A 21167-nucleotide genomic window follows, 5' to 3' on the forward strand; every position below is an offset into this window, starting at 1 on the left:
TATTAGAGACCATTAAAGAATGACGTTTCGACGGCTCCATGCCATCATTCTCAAATTCAAATAAGATACGTTATGTGAGTTCATTATATAGTGAATGTACGTGTGAAGGTCTCTGTGCATATGATTAAGAGATAAAAATAATCGATGAATAAAAATAAAAATACCAAGCGTGGTACACTTGAACTGTCAAATAAAAAGTTTTGCTTTAACGGAGTCAGATTGAGTGTCAAGTGTTGGTTTTTTGTTTTTGATGAAGAACATTTCATAAATTATACAATCCAGTTTCCGACGGCATTTCTTGAGGATTGTAAATTGGTCACGGAGATCTTTGTTCCTCAGATTGTGTACGTCCCGCAGGTGTTTACCAATGACAGAATGCTTATGCTCATTAATGCGCTGAAATAGGTGTCGGCATGCGGCGTCGACAAACCTGGATCGGACCGGATCACGGATCGGATCAAGGAAAAAAAATGCAAAAATCAAAATTTTGTTGAGCAAATTACACTAGAGTGACTACTGTGAGCAGAACGTTTTATTTAATTCAGGTGTGATATTCCTTTATTCTTTTATAATATCAAGCCAACTGGGAGCTGGTCACAGATGAACTTTTTTTGAGGCTGTTGGGTTTTGATTGCGATGATCAATCATGTCTTCATATCTTTCTCCGCAGTTTAACTATGTGATATTTCGTATATTCACTTGTACTCTTCACCATCTACAGGTATATTACGAGCTCACAATGTGACCAACTCCCAGTTGGTTTAATAGCTCAGTTGGTAGAGCACTGCACCGGTATCGCAGAGGTCATGGGTTCGAGTCCCGTTCAGGCCTGAATTTTTTTCAGGCTTTAATTTCACGACTGCTTAAGTTGTGTGTATAATTGCGATGATCAGTCATGTCTTCATATCTTTCTCCGCAGTTCAGATAAATGATATTTCGTATATTCACTTGCATCAAAGGTAAACTGTCATAAAACGAGTCAGCATGTTAATAATAGGACGAACGTATGAATCGAAACACAAAAACTAAAAACACTAAAAAATTAAACACCTGATGATTTCAAACAATTTCCGTTTTTGAGACAAGTCTATACTTTTACACGGATGTGAGTTTGGAATACGGTATTTCGCACTGGAATAAAACGAAACAAACCAGTTGTATTTCAAGGAAATATAGCTGTTTTACAAAAAATTATAGGAATGACATCGATAGTGTGAACGATAACGCAACCCGAGAATAAACAACATTTTAGGAGTTACGTCACGATTTTTATAGTAAGTAAGTAAGTAAGTAATTAAGTGAGTAAGTAAGACTTAGATGCGGAGAGTCATTTTTAGGGTCGTAAAGAGTTGCCTTTAAATAGAATAAAACCTTAAAATGATCGTGTTCTAGGACAGAAAACACTTAAGAGGCAAGAACAAATCAAAACGGAATGAGGATTGTTAAGGATGGCAAAGATTAACGAGGGCTGCAAATGACGAACTTGAAAAACTAGGCTAGTTTTTTCAAGACGCGCAAATCGTGACGTAGCTCCATTAAAGCAAGCCATGTCCATGAGTTTTCGTACGTAAGTTTTCTCATTAACTGTAACGCCAACTGTAACGCTCACATCTGACAGGAAAATGTAGCCGAGAATTAGCTACTGATACGAACAACAATTTCAAAACCGCGAATGGGAGATTCACGCAAGCGTCGAGCCAACTAACGTTCAAATATAACTACATCTGCCTGTTCATTACAATTTAAATTCATTGTAAATTAAGCGGCTATTTGGCTTTTTAAATGACCTCTTGTCATTCTCTGTAATTAATATGTTATTGCGTCAAATTCGAGATTCTTATTTTCATTTAACATATTTTAGTCTTCCACTTTTATTTTTTATTTATGGTTCCGTAAAAAACCAAACAGACAATCTAACTGGGATACGCCAATCGTATAATTTATTCCAGGATTCAAGATTATTCGATCTAAAGAGGTAATACAAAATTCCATTGAGAAACCAAACAGGCGATCGGAATATAAACGCAAACCTAAGTTACATTGTTTTAAGCCTGAGTTACAGTACTAAACTTACTTTTTTGACGATGTCCAATCAAATTGTTTTACGGTTTGTCCAGGTCAGGAAACAGATAAACAGATTTGAAAACAGCAGAAAACGGGTCAGCGAAACAGGTCAGCAACGAACGTGTTCACAGTGAAAATATCTGCGACAAAAACTAACTTATCCAAGCTCAAAGATCAATTGACCGTATCGGTTACGCGGCTAAATGTCAATCAAAAGGTATTTACGAAATCAAACGTCAATCAAATGTTAATTGTTCATATATTAACGGAACAATTTATTATTATCTTATAAACGATTTGATTTTGTTTGGGATTTTTTTTCTTTAAAACCTTTTTTTTTTCTGTGATCCGATCCGTGATCCGATCCGTGATCCGATCCGTGATCCGGTCCGTGATCCGATCCGTGATCCGGTCCGATCCCTGTTTTGTCGACGCCGGTCGGCATGTATAGCCCACATAATCTGCGTAGCACAGATCACATTTGTATTCATAAACAACGCATTGTTCGTTAACGAACAATGACAGTTATTTGACAGTTCAAGCGCACCACACTTTGTATTTTTATTTTTATTCATCGATTATTTTTATCTCTTAATCATATGCACTGAGACGTTCACATGTACATTCACTATATAACGAACTCACATAACGTATCTTATTTGAATTTGAGAATGACTTATGGAGTCGTCGAAACGTCATTCTTTAATATTGCTGCTTTTTATTCTCAAGTGTTAAAGATACTGTTTTTTTGTCTTTCATGTTTGTCTTGATTTATGCCAGTTTTATATTATATTTATTTTGACTCGACTTCCATCAAGCACTTTGGTGGGCTTTTTGACGCACCTGGACAACCCTAGGCATTTAAATGTTTCTAAGCTTTGTGTTGTCTGGCTGCTAAAATTGGCTTTAAATTGCCTGCCATCATAGTGAAGCAAACGAAAATTTCTCTCTAACCGAGGCACTCAGAATCCCTTGTGAATGGTTTCTTGAAATGGAGTATAGCTCTCTTTTCTAATGCCGTGTTTTACTTTTAAAATGGGAGCATACATGCTTTTGGAAAACTTTCATCTGATATTGTACGTGTCGGATCATTTGGATAAGCCAAAAAGAAACACAGGACAGTTTAAGAACAAGTGGGTGGAAACACTGGAAAAGGTTAGAGGTAAATTTGGAATCAATCCAATTCTCAGAAAGGATGAAATTCTCAGGAAACTAAATGATACATTGAAGATAGAATTGCTGGAAAAGGTTGGACTGCAATTTAATGAATTTAATTTGTAGGGCTAGTACTAGAATACGTTAACCAACATCGACATAGAAAAGTACCTAACACTGTTTGTCAGTCAGTGAGGTGTTCAGGACGCAATTACAACACCAAACAACAGCATGATTACAGTTGAACCTCCTCTAACGGCCCCCTCTCTAACAACATTCACTTTTTGTTGTCCCAGCGGACAGTCCATACATTCACAACAGCCACCTGTCCACAACGGGGACGGCCACTTAAACGCATTACAACTGCCAATTGAAAATAACTTCTCGACAACCACCAGTTAATCAACGACTGATGAACAGTGTATACACCCCCTCCCCTCAAATAATTTTAAAAACATCCACTAAAATTGACGACGTAAATTACAAGGTGTGATGTAGAAGGTAGAATTCGTTAGGACAAGGACTGAGTTCGTTAGGACAAGTACTAAGGAGACAGAGCGTAAATGACTGACTACTTCACAGCATTGGGATAGGTACCAGCAGGAAGAAGGGCGAGAGGGAGAACCGAGACCACTTGGGGAAAGACTGCGTAGAAACGAAGTAACAAGGCCGGGTGCGCAAAAAGGACCGTGTTGGATTGAGACCATGGCAGCCTTATGTGCCTACTGACGTGATGAGAGCAGATGATGACGATAAAGTGAGACAAAAATTAAGATAGTCCTGAGGATGGAGTTGTAGTGATAGTAAGGAAAGAAGATCCTCCAAGATCCTCAACTGGGAGCTCGTCTGCAAAGTCCTCATATCCAATCCCTCAAGCACCAGAGCACCAGAGTTAACTGGCAGACATCAAACTGGTTTGTCCATATCAGAAACCTTAGAAACTAAATTTGAAGCAGAACTTGGTGGAAAAAATCCTGCCAAATGAAAATGCAAGGGAATTTGCCATACAAAGTATTGGAAATAATGGACATCAAAATACTTGTGGAACATCCCTCACTGAATACTATCATGTTACTGCCCACCTTAGGTTTTGCTCTGCTCAGACATTATGTCTATGAATTGCTAAAATTGCATCAGGTTTCTATTTAGAATAAACAGTTTGAAAGCTAAGCTTAAGCGGCTTTGTTTATATAACCTTGGTTTCTTTTCACATTTTTTAAAATTAATTCATTGCATCAAACTTAACAGTACAAAGTTACTACAAATTTACTTTACCTAATTTCAGTATTCATGAGAAAATGCCTTGGTTAACGCCCAGCTTAGTACATAGGGACAAGGGCATTTGATCACAAAATGGAGACTGAACCAGAAAACAAATTAAATATTAAATATAATAGAGTGGTTTTCAATTGAGTGGCAAAAGTAATCAGGCAATAACTTTGGCTTTGGTTTTGCAATGGTTTTAGATTGGCTGATTAGTCTCACTGGTAAGTAACTGTTTGGTTTTGGTTTTACAACACTCAATCGAAAACTGCTGTAAACAAATTAAATAACAAATAAAATAGACAGTCAAATCTGAGCAAAGTTAATAAGGTCACTCTGTTCAAACAGACCCATCAGTGGAAGAAGGTATTCGACATCCTTACAATTAGAGCTAATTAGAGCAATATTTGGGGTAGGTTTCCCCTTATGGCTGAACAAATTCCCTCAACCACCCCCTCCCCCGCTGAACATCTCTGGACCTGCCTTTATGAATTATCTATGAAAAGGAGGTGTCTTTATCATAGAGGTGTCTACAGCAATGAATTTGCCTATATTTACCAAGGGTAGGTCCCCCCCTTATGGCTGAAAAAATTCCCTCACCCATCCTCCCTGAACATCTCTGGACCTGCCTCTGTAAATTATCCATAAAAGGAAGGCATCTTTATTATGCAGGTGTCCAAAAGAATGATTTCATGAACAGAAAGCTGTATCTGGTGTTACAACCCTGTGAAAATTTAAGCTGATTTTCAATGATTTTGATATAACTCTCCAACAAGACAGCACCATAAATGACAAAAAATTACTGATCTGGTAAATTAAAAGCCTTACAAAAACTTGGCTAGCTACTTTATAAAAGATCCCCATCTTGATTTAATATTATTTGTTTGCATTTATTTTGTTATGATGTTCTTTGAAGTGATCAGTAATTCCTAAGGATTGAGCAAGGCTTTACACTTTGATGAAAAATTAATCATCAACTTTAATGAAGTTGGTGTTCTACCCTCTGCAGAGAAAATGCCATAAATTTTTAAACAAGCGGGGTTTAAGCTAGAATTGTGTTGGAAATTCTGTTTACATTTTGTAGCGTTTAATTCTTGATGAAGTGTATTATTTGATAAAAACCTCCAAACACTACATGCGATCGAATATTATTCATTTAGTTACTTGGGATAAATAATAGCTTAAAATTCTACTATGTTTGTACTCACAATGTAAGCTTACTTAAACTAAAATAATACTTCTGGTAACATTTGCAAGAATCATCTGCAAATAAGTTTCATATTTAGTGTTGTTTGATAATTCGTGGAAAATAATCTGCTTCAATAATCCTTAACGCGTAATGCGTAGAGAAAATCTGCGCTTAAAACGCAAAAACGCCAAAATGGAAACGCGATGCAAACCTGTTATAATTCTTTGTTTATAGATTAACCGTTGCCAGGCTTTTAAAAACTGAAGAGGAAAACATACCGCTCCAAAACAACTCATTCTGATCACTTTCGCGCTTCGCGATTATCATCCGCCATTTTGAATTTTAAGTACCCTATTGTTTCCGATTGTTTGATCGAGCCAATCAGAAGAGACCTTGTAAGAGCTGCGTACTATCTGATGTCAAAGACTAAAAAGTGTGAACCACCCGTCGGGCTTGAAAATGCTGACTTCGGCCGCAGCATTTTCACGACCTCGGTCACAGTTTTTCACTATACGGACCTCCCAGCTGGCAAATAGCATATACATATACTACAACGGATCAGTGGTCGAAAAACTTCGAAATGGAGGGCATTGTGTACCTCAAGCACCTTACGTGATCTTAGCGAGCGAAAAGTGAAGAATTAAAAATGCCGGCTTACAAACCTCATGTCCCCGTGACGATAACTCTTCCATTGTTTTCTTCACCACGAAATAGTGAGATCCCGAAGGCGCTTCGGTAAAACCTGCAATTCTGGCCGCCAAAGCAGAGTTCACCGTCACAAGCGAAACAACAACAAGTAACAAGGGCGCCATTTCTTTCATCAGTTGCTTTGTTTTGTTTGCTCATGCAGTCCCGCAGCGTGCAACGAATTTTCAAACTGACGTCATCGTAGGCCCTGGGGTGGATCTCGACATCACGCAACTTGAAAATGTTTATGCTGGCTTTGGAACTTCTTTATTGAGTTGTAATTTTACGACGAATTGGTTATTTACGGAGTGATATAATGTTTTTGGTGTGTGATAGAAACATTTTGTGACTCGTCGTGGAAATTAAATATTTGCCATTGCTCAGTGGGGTTTGACGAATATTGGCGACAAGACTTCATTCTGATACGATGCCACAGTATTTTTGCAGTCGTTGAAGTTAATAACAAATGTTAGTAACAAATGTTTGAATCGGTCAAAAACAACCAGCGAAACTGGTAGCTGTAAAAATGGTTAGCTGTAAAAATGGTGATCATATTGTGTTTAGAATTAATAACTATATATTTAAATAATAGATGCATGCATGCATTATAATAAGAAAGATGCTAATTTCCTGTCGATGATATTTCGTTGTTCAGTTCATTGTTAAAACAAGTACCAGTCTTCTGTATCAGCATAAAGTTTATTTCGTCGTTTTTTTTTTTTTTTTCTGTCCAATTACCGGCTAGTGAAGTTTAAAATCGTTAGTACCGCGTCTTTCTTGAGTTCAAGTCGACATGGTCCCAACAAACTCCTTACCGCAATATTTTGTTCGAAGCTGTCTTAGTAAAGTGTTCTGCACAAACGCGCGAATGCTTCGAGGGCGTAAAGCATTCTCTTTTCATTTTTATAAGCCATTCTCTTTTAAGTTTTGGGTCCTGGGTGAACTTGAAAGTGCTAACTTTGGATTTTGAGTGGTTTTTCGTCTGAATTTCACTGTGAACTACCCTGGGTGCCAGAGGTTTTTCTTGCGCGGTTTCGGCGCCGAAGCGAAACGAAGTATTTCCGTCTGCCGCGCGAGAAAAACCTTCTGGTACCCAGGGTAACTGTGAACTTGAAACCAAAACAGATTCAAATATCCCGCATTTCTTGAGCTCACCAATGGTGACGTCACAAGTTTTATTTCCGGCAATTATCCGACAACTGTCTCCCGACCGCTCTACGATTATGAAGGTACAAGCCAGCGAACAGGCTCCCGGTGAGCCGTCCTTACAGGGAGCCTGTTCGCAGGCTATTATGAAGGATAAAAAACGGTGATTTTAACATTCCAGTATCTCCGAAATGCTTCGCCCGATTCGTTCGAAACTTCAGAATATGTTTATTTTACTTTTATGAACACATTGGACTCAATGAAAGCAATGTCTAAATTATTGTTCATTAGACTTTTAAACCATGACAATCATCCCAACACGTTATTCAGCACAAACGACAAGCCAATTAACCACTAATACAGTTAACAATGGTAATAGGACTGAGTGGAGTCCAGTTCGGTCTGTAATCATACAAGTGATTAACAAAATCGGACGACCGCGAAGCGGGAGTCCGATTTGTTAATCACAGGTATGATTACAGACTGAATTGGACGACACGATGTCCTGTTACCAATTAATCAAAACTATGACAAAATTCGAGGAACGAACAAACCATCGATTGATCGCTGAACGATTAAACGCGTTATGAATGCTCAAAAACACAGCAGTTTACTCAACAAAGTGCACCACAACAGCACGCGCAAAATGACGCCTACTGTCCGATTACAAGCATGACACGTATACTGTCCAATTAATGCTCAAATCGGGCTGCTGATAACCAATCACGTTCGAGAATTTTGTTATAGTTTTGATTATGATAGTAATCACGTAGTCACGTAGCGTCCGATAATTAGTGATAATTAGCGCTTATGACGTCATTACATCATTAAGTGAAACAGTAGCAATCACTTAATTTCCGACAATGAGTTGCTCAACTTTCAAGGCAAACTAATTGGCGTTTGCTTCACCGCTAATTGCGTTATTGCGTCATTAAGTAAAGCGATTTCAATCACATTATTACCGATAATTAGTAATTCAATGCTAACAAGAAAATAATTGGCGTTATTCTCACCGCTAAATAGGTTATTGCGTCATAAGGTAAAACCATAATTATCAAAACCTTTCCGACAATCATTAAAAATTTATTGCTGCAGTTAATTAAACTAATTAGTGTTTCTTCTTCACTCCGCTAATTAAGTTTTTGCGTCATGTAAAATGATGGAAATCGAATAATTTCCGATAACAAGTTACTCAACACAACAAATGATGTAATTAGCGCTTTCTTCATCGCTGATTAAGTTATTGTGTCATTTAGTACAACTTTCGCAATCATAAAACTGCCGACATAGAGTTACACAACACAGATAAGCTAATTAGTGTTTTTTTCACCGCTAATTAAGTTATTGCGTCATCAATGTGAAACCATAGTTGTTACATAATTTCCTACAATCGAGTTATCGAAAACATCATATCAGATGAAATAATCAGCGCTTTCTAACCATAAATTAAGTTGGTTCGTAATTAGTCTAATTGAAGCGGTTTCAATTTCAGTATACCAATATCTAATCTCTCGATCGAGACTAACGAAAAACTAAGTTGCGTTGTTTTCACCGAGAGAAGTTATTGCGTCGTTGGGTAAAATCACAGTTCTTGAATGATCATGATTTTCGTCAGATAATTAGTGACTTGGCCATACACATAAAGTAATTAGCGTTTTCTTATCCACCAATTAGTTATTCCGTCATTGGTTAAAGTTGAATTGTTTCAATCACATAATCAACACCACTAGCGAGAAACTAGTTAGCGCTTTGCATCACCGCTAATTAAGTTATTGCGTCATAAAAGTAAATTGATTCCAATCCCTCAAACCGGACACAAACAAGAAACTAATGCATGGTTGTTTTCATCAGCGCTAATTAACTTCTTCCGTCATTAGTTAGGGTCAGGCGATTTCAATTTCACAATCCTTGACACTAATGAGTAATTAAGTAGTGTTTCATTGCCGACAATTAGGTTGTGGCGTCATTTTCACCTTTGCTAATTGCCAATTTGCGTCATTGATTGCAGCAATAGTTATGATAATATGTACCTTATCGATCACTGGTCCCTGAACAGAGCTAGATGTGCTTGAAACAGCTTGAACCCTAACCACTCGGCTACGCAACGTCCATTTGATAATTTCTCCAGTTAATAATTTCCAACAATCAGTCACTTAACAAAAAGACAAAGTACACAGTCAGTAATTTTCTCACCGCTAATTCAGTCATTACCTCCAGGGGCGGATCTAGGGGGAGGGTGCAGGGGATGCGTACCTCCCCCTACACCCCCCCCCCTTTCCCCCGCCTGAGATGGAGCCTTCTTCTTCATATTCGCTTTTAAAATCTGTTTACTTCACCAGTCGGTTACGCCATTCCTTACTGGTGCACCCCTCCTAAGAAAAATCCTGGATCCGCCCCTGACCTCATTCAGTGAAACATTTGTGTGCACACGGAAAAGCAAACCCCTGATATTCAAGGGTTTGGATTTTGTTACATGTAGTAAATTTGCTTCTATCCGGTCTTGTCTTTCATGATCGATTCACAGTAAATAGTTCAATCAGTGTAACACTTAAGACATGCATAAGCTAAGCTCTTACAGCCTTGACTGGCGAGAACAGCAATGTTTGAACCAACGGAATTTTCGGATCGACAGAATGAAAACAGACTTTATATTTGACCTGCATGGATATTACCTTTTGGTCAATTCAGCGTTTCCCAGTTAGAACTCTCGTTATGAGACAACAGAAATTCTACAACCGTTTTTCGAGCAAGCATTTATTTCAAAGTTCATACACATTATCAGTAAGCGTTTTACGCACAAAGTATTTCATAGTATTTGTTATACAGCATTTTCGGTAAGCTTAAGAACTATGATAAGAATTCTACTCATTATACTAATGCGAATGCATGCTAAAATCTGATTGGCTAAGCTATCCTGCACTATTATTGAAAAGAGTGCAGTGTCTCAGGCCGTCCACGAAATGGCGACGTTTTCTCGTTTTTCCGAAGTTTCAGGATAACTTTTAGAAACAAATGGATAATTAATTTCCTGAGAAGATTGAAAAAGGGCATTTACGGTTTGTTGACGTTAAAATATCAAAATAGTTGAAAAAAACTGATACGCGCGTATACAACTGCAAACGATTTCAAGTCACTCTGCGCGACTTTTCGAAGGCTTGAAATACACGCAATACTACGTGGAGAAATAATTGGAAATTATCATTAAAAGGAAATTTTAGCCAGAATTCTACTAACACAAATAGATTATTCGCTCACGATTTCTATGAGGTGATAGTTACTGTCTGTCACAATGCTCACTTGAAGTTTCGTTGTTAGTAATCTTCATTTTGCCGAACAAGATTTCATAGAAATCTAGTGGTTTGAAGATGTCTATCCCCAGGGACCGCATTTCTTCCTAGAACAAATCCTTGTCTTGTTCCGTCGGCCTCCGCGTACTGTCAAAGTCGTTGAAGTGCTCGTTCAAGCTGTATAACGTTTGGAAATGGCCTCGGCGACTCAATGTAGCCTTACTCTGTGCGTTCGCCTCTGTCAGATGAGATTCGCTTCATGGTCGTTTGGGAATCTGAGGTGTTGTCTCTTTTGGTGAATCCTCAGGGATGTCGGATGCACTGCTACAGCGACCTTTTGCCTGAACAGGAATCTGCAACAAGTGTTCTCCTAGCTTTTCGTTCACGATCGATTTTGCCATTTTCTCACAGCTGGTCTGTGTGTGTTGGCAGAGTCTACTAAGCGACCGCCAGGTAGCTGTAACAATCCGTATTTATGTGTGTTTTTGTCGCACGTGATGTGACGTCAGTAGAATGACATAGTCAGTTGTCTACCAAGTTTACTATTGTTTTTCGCGGTTGTTAGTAAAACACTCGACTTGCACTGTCATCAAATTTCAGTGAAAATGCTTCAACGACAAAATACGGAACAATCTCTACAGGAGGAAAAAAATGTATGTTTTTTTGTTCATAGGCTTGCATTCGGTTTACGTACGTTTACTACAAGAGGGAAGTTTTCGTTGTTTTTCAAATTTCATAAGATACTGTTTCCAAAGGGGAAGGCCGCCTGTTAGCTTGGAATTTCACATTGTTTTCTCGCGTGGAGATTTCATTGATCTCTTAGATTTTCTTTGCAGTTATTCTGAAAAACATTGAACCCAAATTAAAGTAAAACTAAAAACCAAGGTCGGGACTCATTCGTCGTTCATTGGTCTTTTAACCGTTTCTGGAATATAAAGAGGTTCTAAATTCTCTGGTTTGTGAGTGCAGTACTTTGATGCCGGACACCCTACTACTATCACGTGATTTTTCTTGAGCCAAAATCTCCACATGCCGTTGTGGAATCCCCTGGCATCCAAATCCCACATGCGCAGGCAGGTTGCTAAGTGGTTCCAAGTAGTGAAATCAGCAATCGCATCCATTCTAATATAGAACACGAACAATCCATCCTGCGTGTCGGAAATTAAGTCTTTTATCTTTAAGCAAGAGATCTGAGAGACATCCAATATCGTGGCTTTGCTATTAAAGAGAACACAGGTATATAACAATCATTACCGTGGCACGGAAAATATTTACTATATTGAAGAAAATGTATGAGCTTATCGACTTTGACTGTACGGAAAGGTAGTCTTGGGATAAATCTGAGCGTTCTGATTGGTTCGTTCCTGATCGGGATTCTACCAGACGGACTGTTTCCATGGAAACGGTCATAATCCGTGTATTTCTTGTTTTCGAAAGCCCGCCGGCAAATTTAAAAAACAAGCATGGCCCAAGTGCTTAATAATATACTACTTACCAACCCAGTTTGCTCGATCCGTACTGAGGAATATTGGTCCTCGATATTTTTTGAACGAGCCTCGTTGCGCTCGGTCAGTACACAAAGGACCTCGGGCCAATATTTTATTCCCTAGTACGACCCTCGCACTCGGTGAGGAAGAAGTTCATTTTGCATATAAGGCATGTAACCCATATTCACATATTATTCTGCTAAAATCCCTGGGGTTTTTTTTGAGTGGGTTTTTATTTATTTTGATGAGTGTTTTTGGAATTTAATAGCTTGCAAGCATTCTTGTACCAAAAAAACAACTGATGCACAAGACCACTGCTGGAAAGAAAAACACATGCAATCACACGTCCCGAAAAAATGTTTTCTAGTGCGTAAAAGGGTTGAAAAAAAAGTGTGCCTCTACCGGCCAAGTCACCCACACACGTCAAAAGTCACATGGTCTGCCACTAACCCATCATAGGCCAACTTAGATACTACTAAAACAATCCCAGACAATCTAGTGCGCTACTCTGTTTTCCAGTCCCTCTCGACTCACCTAAGAAGGTTTTCGATTTCCTTCTCGTAGTTGTCTTTGTACATCTTTTCCACGTCCAGTTTAACGTGTGGTTCTGTGTTAAGGGTGTGTTTCTCAAAGTAGAGGGCTTGCATAAGACCACCAACATTGAGCCCCTTACCTCCAAAGTGATAAGTACGAGAGATATCCGGTATAATACATTCGCGACCCTTTCTGTTGAATGAAGCTCTCATCCACATGTCCCAGTCAATAAATTCATCTGGTTTCGGCCATTTCGCCTCTAGTTCATTTTTAAACAGCTTGCGACTCAACACCCTGAAAGAATTCACACAATAAATTATTTGCAGGCCAGGGACTCCGTTTCTCGAAAGCCCCGGAAACCTTTCGGGTCCGCAAAACCATTTTTAGTTAACCTGTATCTACCAACAGAGAGGTGTACACTCCTGAAACTTCTTTTATGAAGGGATCCTCTGCTTATATTAAGGATATATGAATAAAACAGCTCTGTAATCATAAGGTTTGAGATTTTGCTACGGCTTTCTGGCTTAATTATCCGTACCGGTTTCCACGGTGTTACGGAAATCTCTCAGATTTTTCAGAATATCTCAGAAACCCAGGAACTAAAGGGGACTTAAGGGAGTTAAAATCTAAAACATTTCCTGAGGGAGCATCACCCCGGATCCCTCTAGAAGCTTGCGCCCTAGGTACTTGTTGTTTCGGAAATTAGCCACCATGTAACTTAGATCCGCCCCTAGCAGGTATAATGAATTTGTAATAACCTAAGTTTTACGTGTCACCCGCTATGAATAACAAAAATTTCACTCTGACAAGGAGTGCCTCAAATAAATGAGTAGCGGACATTTTTTGGAACAACTTGTGAAAACGCTGGGAGACCTTCTGTGATGGACTAGGATCCCATCTATTGTCCCCCTTACGCCACCATGCAATAAACACTTGCTAGAATCGGACTCTAATGAATATAAGGTTACAACTGATGAATGCTGATGGACGCGCATGCGTACTTACCATCCTAAACCTGGCATAGTGTCTACTCTGTACATCATGGCGGGGTCACGACAGACATGATCATAACCCTAAAGTGCAAATAAGTACAGGTCCAGGATTAACAACAGATCACTGAATCCTCTATATTGAATTAGCAGGTCAAGCTACCTGGTGATTTATTTTGACATCGATCATCTCTGGCCTTTTAATTACTTCCTTCAGCAACTGAACGGGGAAATCCTCATGATGGTTACAAAGGCGCAGTAGCCACATATACGCCTCGTCGGCCTATTGTATATAAATTACTCACACTATGGTCACGTTAACTACGTTACCTACAATAGCATAGTGTTTACCACTTCAAAAGATAATAACGTGTACGCACTGCGGACCTATTTATTGACTTCTACGCGCAGGTAAAGTAAAGTACGTCAACACTATGGATTTGTCGGGTCCAGTCTCATTCGTCCCTTGAGCGCCGAGCGACACTGAGCATGAAAAAAAGACCACTGTACAAGCAGGTTTAAGATGCAGTCAAACCGGTTTCATCCTTACCTGATCGTTCCAAGCTGATATACAGTAGACACTTTCGTCGTTTTCATAGACCGGCAAAAGCTGTTTGAAGTAGCTGAGAATATCTACAGACACATCGAGATCTTCCTCCAGAAGTAATAAGAAGTTAGCATCGGGATGCTGGTCAAATGAATCAATAATAGATTTCTTGTAGTGCTGAAAAACAAGAGAAAAAGCATCTTAAAAAGATCTTCAAAGGAAGCAGCAAAGAAATCCCCCATATAGCTGTGATCACAGAGCGATTCATTTAGGAGGAGGGCCTCCCAGGGGTTTTGAGGAACGAGGGAACATGATCATTTATTTCAAGGGAACAAGGAATATTTTGGGGATTAATTCGAGGGAACAAGAGATATCTCACTATTAAGGGAACTTTAACACAAAAAGTTAGGAAGCCATAGAATTTATTAATAGCGAACAAGGGGGAAAGAGTAAACTTTTCAAGGATCAAGGGAACACTGTACCCCCCTCCCTCCCCCCCCCCCCCCACCCGCTTGCGGGAGACTTTCATTACAGAGGGATTCATTCAGGGGTGTTTCGGAGCTTTTCCTTGTACACTGTGCAATACAAATTTAAAAGCCTCCGGTTTTATTTTACCAGATCGTTTATCTCTACGAGCTAAAAGTGATGTATTTCAAGGTCAGTTTGTCTGGTTAGATATCGCACCGAAGTAGAAGGCTCTTTGGAATTGATTTCACTTTCCGTTATATCTGAGTGAATTCAGAACGGCTTGTGCTGTTTTAACTGGAAAACACGTTGGCTGTGAGAGGCAATTCATTATAAAGTCTGGGTTTGTTATTTACCTGAAAAAGTAACGACAACTTCCTAAGAAATGACGAGGAACACAAGATTTGATAGTTTGATTTGGCCATTCTTTAAATCAAGCGTTACTTAACCTCCTGGGATGGGACTTCCGTATGAAAAGGTCGGGGATGGTTGTGGTATCGCTTAGGAGTGTAAATCAAGGATTGTGGTCTCACATAGGATGTTGATGACGAAGCGCCGCCATTTTAAGCTGTCGAAGTATCTTTAAGGGTGCACTCGAAGAAATAATGATATAAGAAACACTCTATTTTCAGGTTCAATTCCCGCAGGTCTCTCGAGTCCGGTCAACTGGTGCGGGCTCCTTTCCTGAAGAGCGGCTGGTAATCAAGTCTATTCCGTTTTAAGTGGTATTTTTCAGGAGTCAAAAAGGGGACATTTTTGAGGGATGGTCTCCAAGTTGGAAAATTCATTTTCCTTTGGGTTCAAAATATTTGGTTGAATGAATATAATGCGCAATATTTCGAAGAGGCTATTTTATAAGACGGTAATGAATGTGTACCTGACCAATTCTGGCGTTGAGCCGGCTAACACCAGCATGCTGTTCAAGTTTGACTCCAAGGAGCCTGGTAACCGAGGCCGGCTCAGGCCAGAAACCATCAATAAAGACAGTAATCATACTCGGGTCCAGTCCTTCAACCTTTTGCAGACCTAGAAGCATGCGCAGTAGGTAACTCGGTCTGTTACTCGCCATAACCGCTATTGGGAGTTGAAAGCGCCTTCCATCTAGAAAAGGTGGTGGGTTGAGTTCTATAGATACTGGATCTTCACCTAAAATTGGAAAAGATAAACTGTTACTTCTGCAATAATACACTTGAACAAATCACTTGAGTCTGACTGGCTAAAAAGGAGTGAAAAATCAGAGAAACACCAAATTTGAAACACCAAATTACAAGATATCCGAGGTTAGTAGGAAGAAACTCGAAGACTATCGATGGTCATCAGAGGTATTTCGTAGGTGGTTGATGTTCAATTGAGGCCTTTCGAAGGTATAGCCAAAGGTAATTAGGCCGTTTTCCCAGCACTTACGAGAATTACCAGAGTCCTTCCGAAGATCAACGAATGTTACCCGAACATTTCCGAACACCTCCCTTCCGAAGATCACCCGAAGCTGGCCATAATTGTAACAATTAAAATCGGATTCTCATGTTCTTTTTGGAGGGTGATATCCCACATTCAATCAAGAACAATTGAACTAGTTATTCTGAGCCTGATGTAATGGGACATTGGTCGATATCGAGGGATACCCCTTCCCCTCTCCCAGCAATTTTTTTAGGGCGCGCTCTCAGTTTGCGCCTATCTATTTATAACACCTTAGTGGAGAGAGGTACTGGGAAAGCAAAATATCTTGACCAAGAAAGCAACACAGTGACCCAGCCAGCGCTGGGTCCCGTGCGCTAACGAATACCACCATCCCCCGAAAAACAATCAATGAGGGCAACTTACATCTACAAACATCGCCATAACCCTCGTACTTGTCACAGAACTCTCTCCTCCTCCTGTTCGCTATCGTGTCTTCCCAGCTACATTCGACGACATTCTCAGGAAGAAGTTTAATAAGTGTGCGTATCGTAACAGGATTCGCCCATTTGCCATGTGTAGCTGGGTTCTGAAAGCTCTCCGCGTGAACAATGCGTTGATTGTTCCGCGTTCCTGACACAATAAATGCCCAAGTAGAGCGGAACTGGAGTTGTTTTACAAAAGAACTGCCGTAACTTGACAGATAACTGACGGCTTCCTCAGACAGCCGAGCTGCAGCGTCATCCTAGGGAGAAAAGGTTTCAACAAGGTTGGCTTTCTAGCATTCCTATATAAAAGGGTCGGGGATGTTAGCGAAAAATTTGAATTACACCCTAAAGAAGACCAATCTGGGTGTGGTTCGGGCTTTCTTTGACCTCTAAAAGATACCACTTAAATAGACATGCCAGCGTTTTTTATTATTTCTTCGAGTGCAACTCTGAAAGATAACTTGACGCCTAAAACTAATGACGTTTCGTCCTGAACACTCAAAGTGAGACCAAAGCGTGAATCACGGGGGATTTGGCTTGCATACCCCGGATTTAGATAGGATGTAAATTGTTGCCTTTCTGTTCCGTGATAGGGTAGGGTTTCTGCACTTTTGTCAGTGGTTGCAGGTCGATCGAGCTACGAAAGTTTCGAGCTCAGAGCGCGAAACACGGATCTCACAGGAAAGATACGTCATCAGGATAAATTTTCGAGTCGATCAGTAGTTTTTCAAGTGGAGGAAACGTGCGATTTTCTCTACCCTATTTATGACCTGACCAAAAATTCGATAGCTTATTTAAGACCTGACCCTTTAATCAATAACTTATTTTAGACCTGCTTTACAATTACTTCCCTCGTTGAGACCAATGCTAATTAAAGGGAGTGTTTATATGCTTTTATTAGATAGGATCGCTTTTTCTAAAAATAACTCCCAATTAAGACTATAGTGCAAAAGACATACCCTATTAGAGACCAAAATGGCCAATATCGATACCCTATTTCTAACCTAAAAGGCTGAAAAAAACCATATTCTTTGGGGCCGCACATACCTATCTCGGAGTAGAGCCCATTTAAGGGAGTATTTCCCCGCGAGTGCTTGTTTGCTCAAGCCCTGACTAAAAGTGCTTGTTGTCCAACTAAAAAATTAACACGAAAATTAGCAATTTTATTACCCTTACCTTCACAGCGAAACATACGATTCTTCCTTGTCTCAGACCTTTTAGATATTTCACAAGTAGACCGCTGTCCGCTGCAGATTCATAAGTATCATACCATCTGCTCGACATCACGGCACCTGTTACTTCATTCAAGACCACCACGTTTAGTCCTCTTATTAACATTTCAGATGTATCCCACCTCTGACAGAACAATGCAAAAGAGCAATTAGTTTAAGGCTTAATTTATCGAACTAAAATGTCATGTTTTGCAAAGGCAGCTCTGTGTACTGGCGGAGGCGAGGACCAGGAGTATTTTTAAATTATTTCTCACTTCGCTGGTTAACGAGTACGGTCACTTTATGTATATGCTACATGACGTGAAAGAGGGCATGATGGGAGAGGAATACGAACGCAGACATCTTGATCCAGTCTCCGAAGCACGCCCCACAAAATGGCGAAGATTCGGTGAGAAAAACGCGTAGTAATAAACTGTAATACGTACCCTTTTTCCATTTATTGTGAGCGTTACATTTTCCTTACTGGAGTATACTTCTAATTCCAAGAACTTTGTTTCTACAAGGTATATAATAGGTACACAAAAAGTATATGTGGCTAATGCTGTCAATAATGATATGATATCAATATATTGTTTCAATACTAAGCACGACCCTCAAACAAAATGAGTGTTTAAGTGGCTCTTGAGTCAGCGATAAAAATCTTCTTAATTCAGCAGGTACACTTCATGTTTGGGAGTCGAAGTTCTTACAACGCTGCTGTTTTTGAATACCGTTCGACAACAAGAAAAGTAAACTTCTTGAAGGGCCACTTATGCCAGAAGACTAACCGTACGTAGTTAGGGACCAGAATAATAATGCACTCTGAATCAACATGCCTCTAATATACAGAGGCTAAAATGTCAAGCGTTACTGACATCAGCTTAACTTGATCAGCTAATTCTAATACAATTCTAATACAATCAGTCGGATTCCATAACTGAATCAAACATCGAACTTCAATTAATTTTATGTTATTTGTCGGCTGATCTGTGCATATACTGAAAGACGGAGGCCAGGTCTTGAAAATGCATTTTAAAGCCCGAGGTCACAGTTTTTCACTATACGGACGGACCCTAAGGCGGCTCCTCTCTCTCTCTCTCTCTCTCTCTCTCTCTCTCTCTCTCTCTCTCTCTCTCTCTCTCTCTCTCAAATCACTTTTATAACTGTTGACCTTTTCTACACACACACACACACCGCGCGCGCGTTACCGGGACCGTGTTCAGAGATAGTTTCTTCGGACCGCGCTAAGAACCAATCAGAAATACGAATAGGCCATTTCCGAGTTCGCTTGTGCCTCTGTTTAAAAACGAGTCTTCGTCCAAAACCTTTCATATGAAAATGAGTTTGATTAGCATGAAAATGAACATGCGGACAGAACACATTTCCATATGAATGATTTTGCATTAAGGCTCGTTTTGACTCAGCGGCCAATGGCCTATTTGAATGCTCGTGACAATAAGTTGCCGAAAAAGTTGTATTTCGCCCAGTCTGTCTTGATTTCCATGGTCATCCGGGAAACTGGCGAAAACAAGTCGCGAGAAGGAAATTTAAATAACTATGAAAATTGAATATAGTATTCCATCGTTGCTTGTGCGCGTGACTGATCGAAAATCTTTGTGATCGGACATCACACGCTCTGGTAATCGTTAAAAAGAAATAGTCATTAGCACTTGCAAAAAAATATAATCAGTCTACGATCTACAACATATTAATTTACTCAGCTAGCTTAGCAGCAAATTTCCCCACTGCAAGCGTTGATTGTTGTAGGATACAGCCGAGTCGAAGATTGAATTTGCAGAGCATAAACTTCAGAATATATCAGAATTAAGTAACTCTAAATTTTTTGGAACATTTATTGAAAGAAATGTCAGGCAAGCCGGGAGAAGATATCTACACAAGCTTTGTACTGAAAGGGCAAAAAACGATCTTAATTCTATGAAAAGGAAAAAGCAAAAGTAAATAGAAAAAGTTAAACCTTACCTTCGGATGTCGGTTCATACTGAGCTCTTTTCTCCTTGAAAAGTGACGGGAATGTCGTTTTATCTGGTCCTGCATTTTTTAATACGGCCAGTTCAGTAGCGGTTTGAAGAACGAAAACCATGTTAAAAACGATGATTATTCCCGCAGAACCGAAAAGCGTCCAAACTACTACGCGGCCGAAGACACTGCGACTCGATCTTTTCAGAACCATGTTGATGATTATCTTGTTCCAGCGATGAGTGGCTTCTTTAACTCTTGCGATGAACTAATTGAAAGACTCCTTCTCAATGACCAAGAATATAGTATTCTCGGTAAAATCGGCGGTGAGATATCATGAACTGTTACGAAGCTGCATTTTAACTGCCTCGAAGATAAGAATTAGCGAATTTCACGCAATGCTCGGATATATGACTTTCCCGAGGCTTTTCACGAAAGTCTCTCTGTTTTGCCAAAGTAGTTGACGTTCTGTTTCAATAGCCAATAATTGCGTATTCCTCTTCCTAACAACAGATAAGCTTCTAAACGGCGGTGGGTTTTGTATAGATGTTAAAAGCAAAGACGTAGAAATAAAATTGAACTTTAATTTTGGTTGTTTCTTAGTAACGGAATTTAATTCCTTAGAAGAATTTTTCAACGTGTACTTAGAATAATTCATATCCGGAAAATGTATGTATTCAGAAGCTTTATTTACTTTGCCGAAGTAACGTTACTTGAAAGAAATCCTACTTGCAAGAGTTATTGGTCGCCATAAAACACATACAAATATCATCAAACTGACAAATAGATACTGTTCATCAGCTCGGCCATATTTTAAAACGGATGAATCGGTATTTGTCCTGTTAGCCGAAGGGAGTTCAGTCACGGCATTTTAAGTTATTTTGCCCGCATACAAAATTACCTTTAAATTGAAGGGAAAATGGAAATAGTAGTTTACTAAGATAGGAAAAAAAAAACCAAAGAGGTAATGATAAACCATAAAGGAACAAGGATGGTTAAGGATGGAGAAGATTGGCACGGATTACAGGACAACCTTGTAGGTTAAACGTGATTTCTCAAATATCCGAATTTCAGCCAAGTTCTCACCTATCGGTAAATTTTACAGATCTCGGATCTCGACTAGTAGTTGAAAAATATGTCATTTCTCAGCTAAACATTTTAATTTTGAGCAATTTTCAGCCTAGAGGCGAACACACCCGAAAAGACAACATCTTTTCGAGAGACGGCTGAAATTCGAGCTAACCAATTTTCAGCTACCTCAGTGTTAAATCCTTTCAAGACCG

At 39.4% G+C, this 21167-nt stretch overlaps 2 protein-coding genes across 2 annotated transcripts in view; both read right to left on the reverse strand.

Annotated features, from left to right (window-relative positions):
• LOC145469394 (UDP-glucuronosyltransferase 2A2-like) overlaps nt 1-6774 on the reverse strand; it is a 15910-nt gene extending 9136 nt beyond the window's left edge. Inside the window, exon 1 of the mRNA XM_081453098.1 lies at nt 6334-6774. Coding sequence (XP_081309224.1) covers nt 6334-6492 — 159 coding nt within the window. The 5' untranslated portion in view covers nt 6493-6774. The remainder of the gene's footprint in view (nt 1-6333) is intronic.
• A 4910-nt stretch (nt 6775-11684) lies between these two features.
• Nucleotides 11685-21165, reverse strand: LOC145469251 (protein O-linked-mannose beta-1,2-N-acetylglucosaminyltransferase 1-like). Its single transcript, XM_081452939.1, has 9 exons — nt 19888-21165; nt 18354-18424; nt 17873-18052; nt 16635-16953; nt 15691-15959; nt 14352-14525; nt 13818-13885; nt 12813-13106; nt 11685-12009 (listed from the first exon to the last, which is right to left on the reverse strand). Exons 1-9 carry the CDS (start codon nt 20096-20098, stop codon nt 11685-11687), a joined length of 1911 nt encoding a protein of 636 aa, XP_081309065.1. The 5' UTR covers nt 20099-21165.
• Between the last annotated feature and the right edge of the window lie 2 nt (nt 21166-21167).

Source organism: Orbicella franksi, chromosome 15 (assembly GCF_964199315.1).
Source record: "Orbicella franksi chromosome 15, jaOrbFran1.1, whole genome shotgun sequence".
NCBI lineage: Eukaryota > Metazoa > Cnidaria > Anthozoa > Scleractinia > Merulinidae > Orbicella > Orbicella franksi.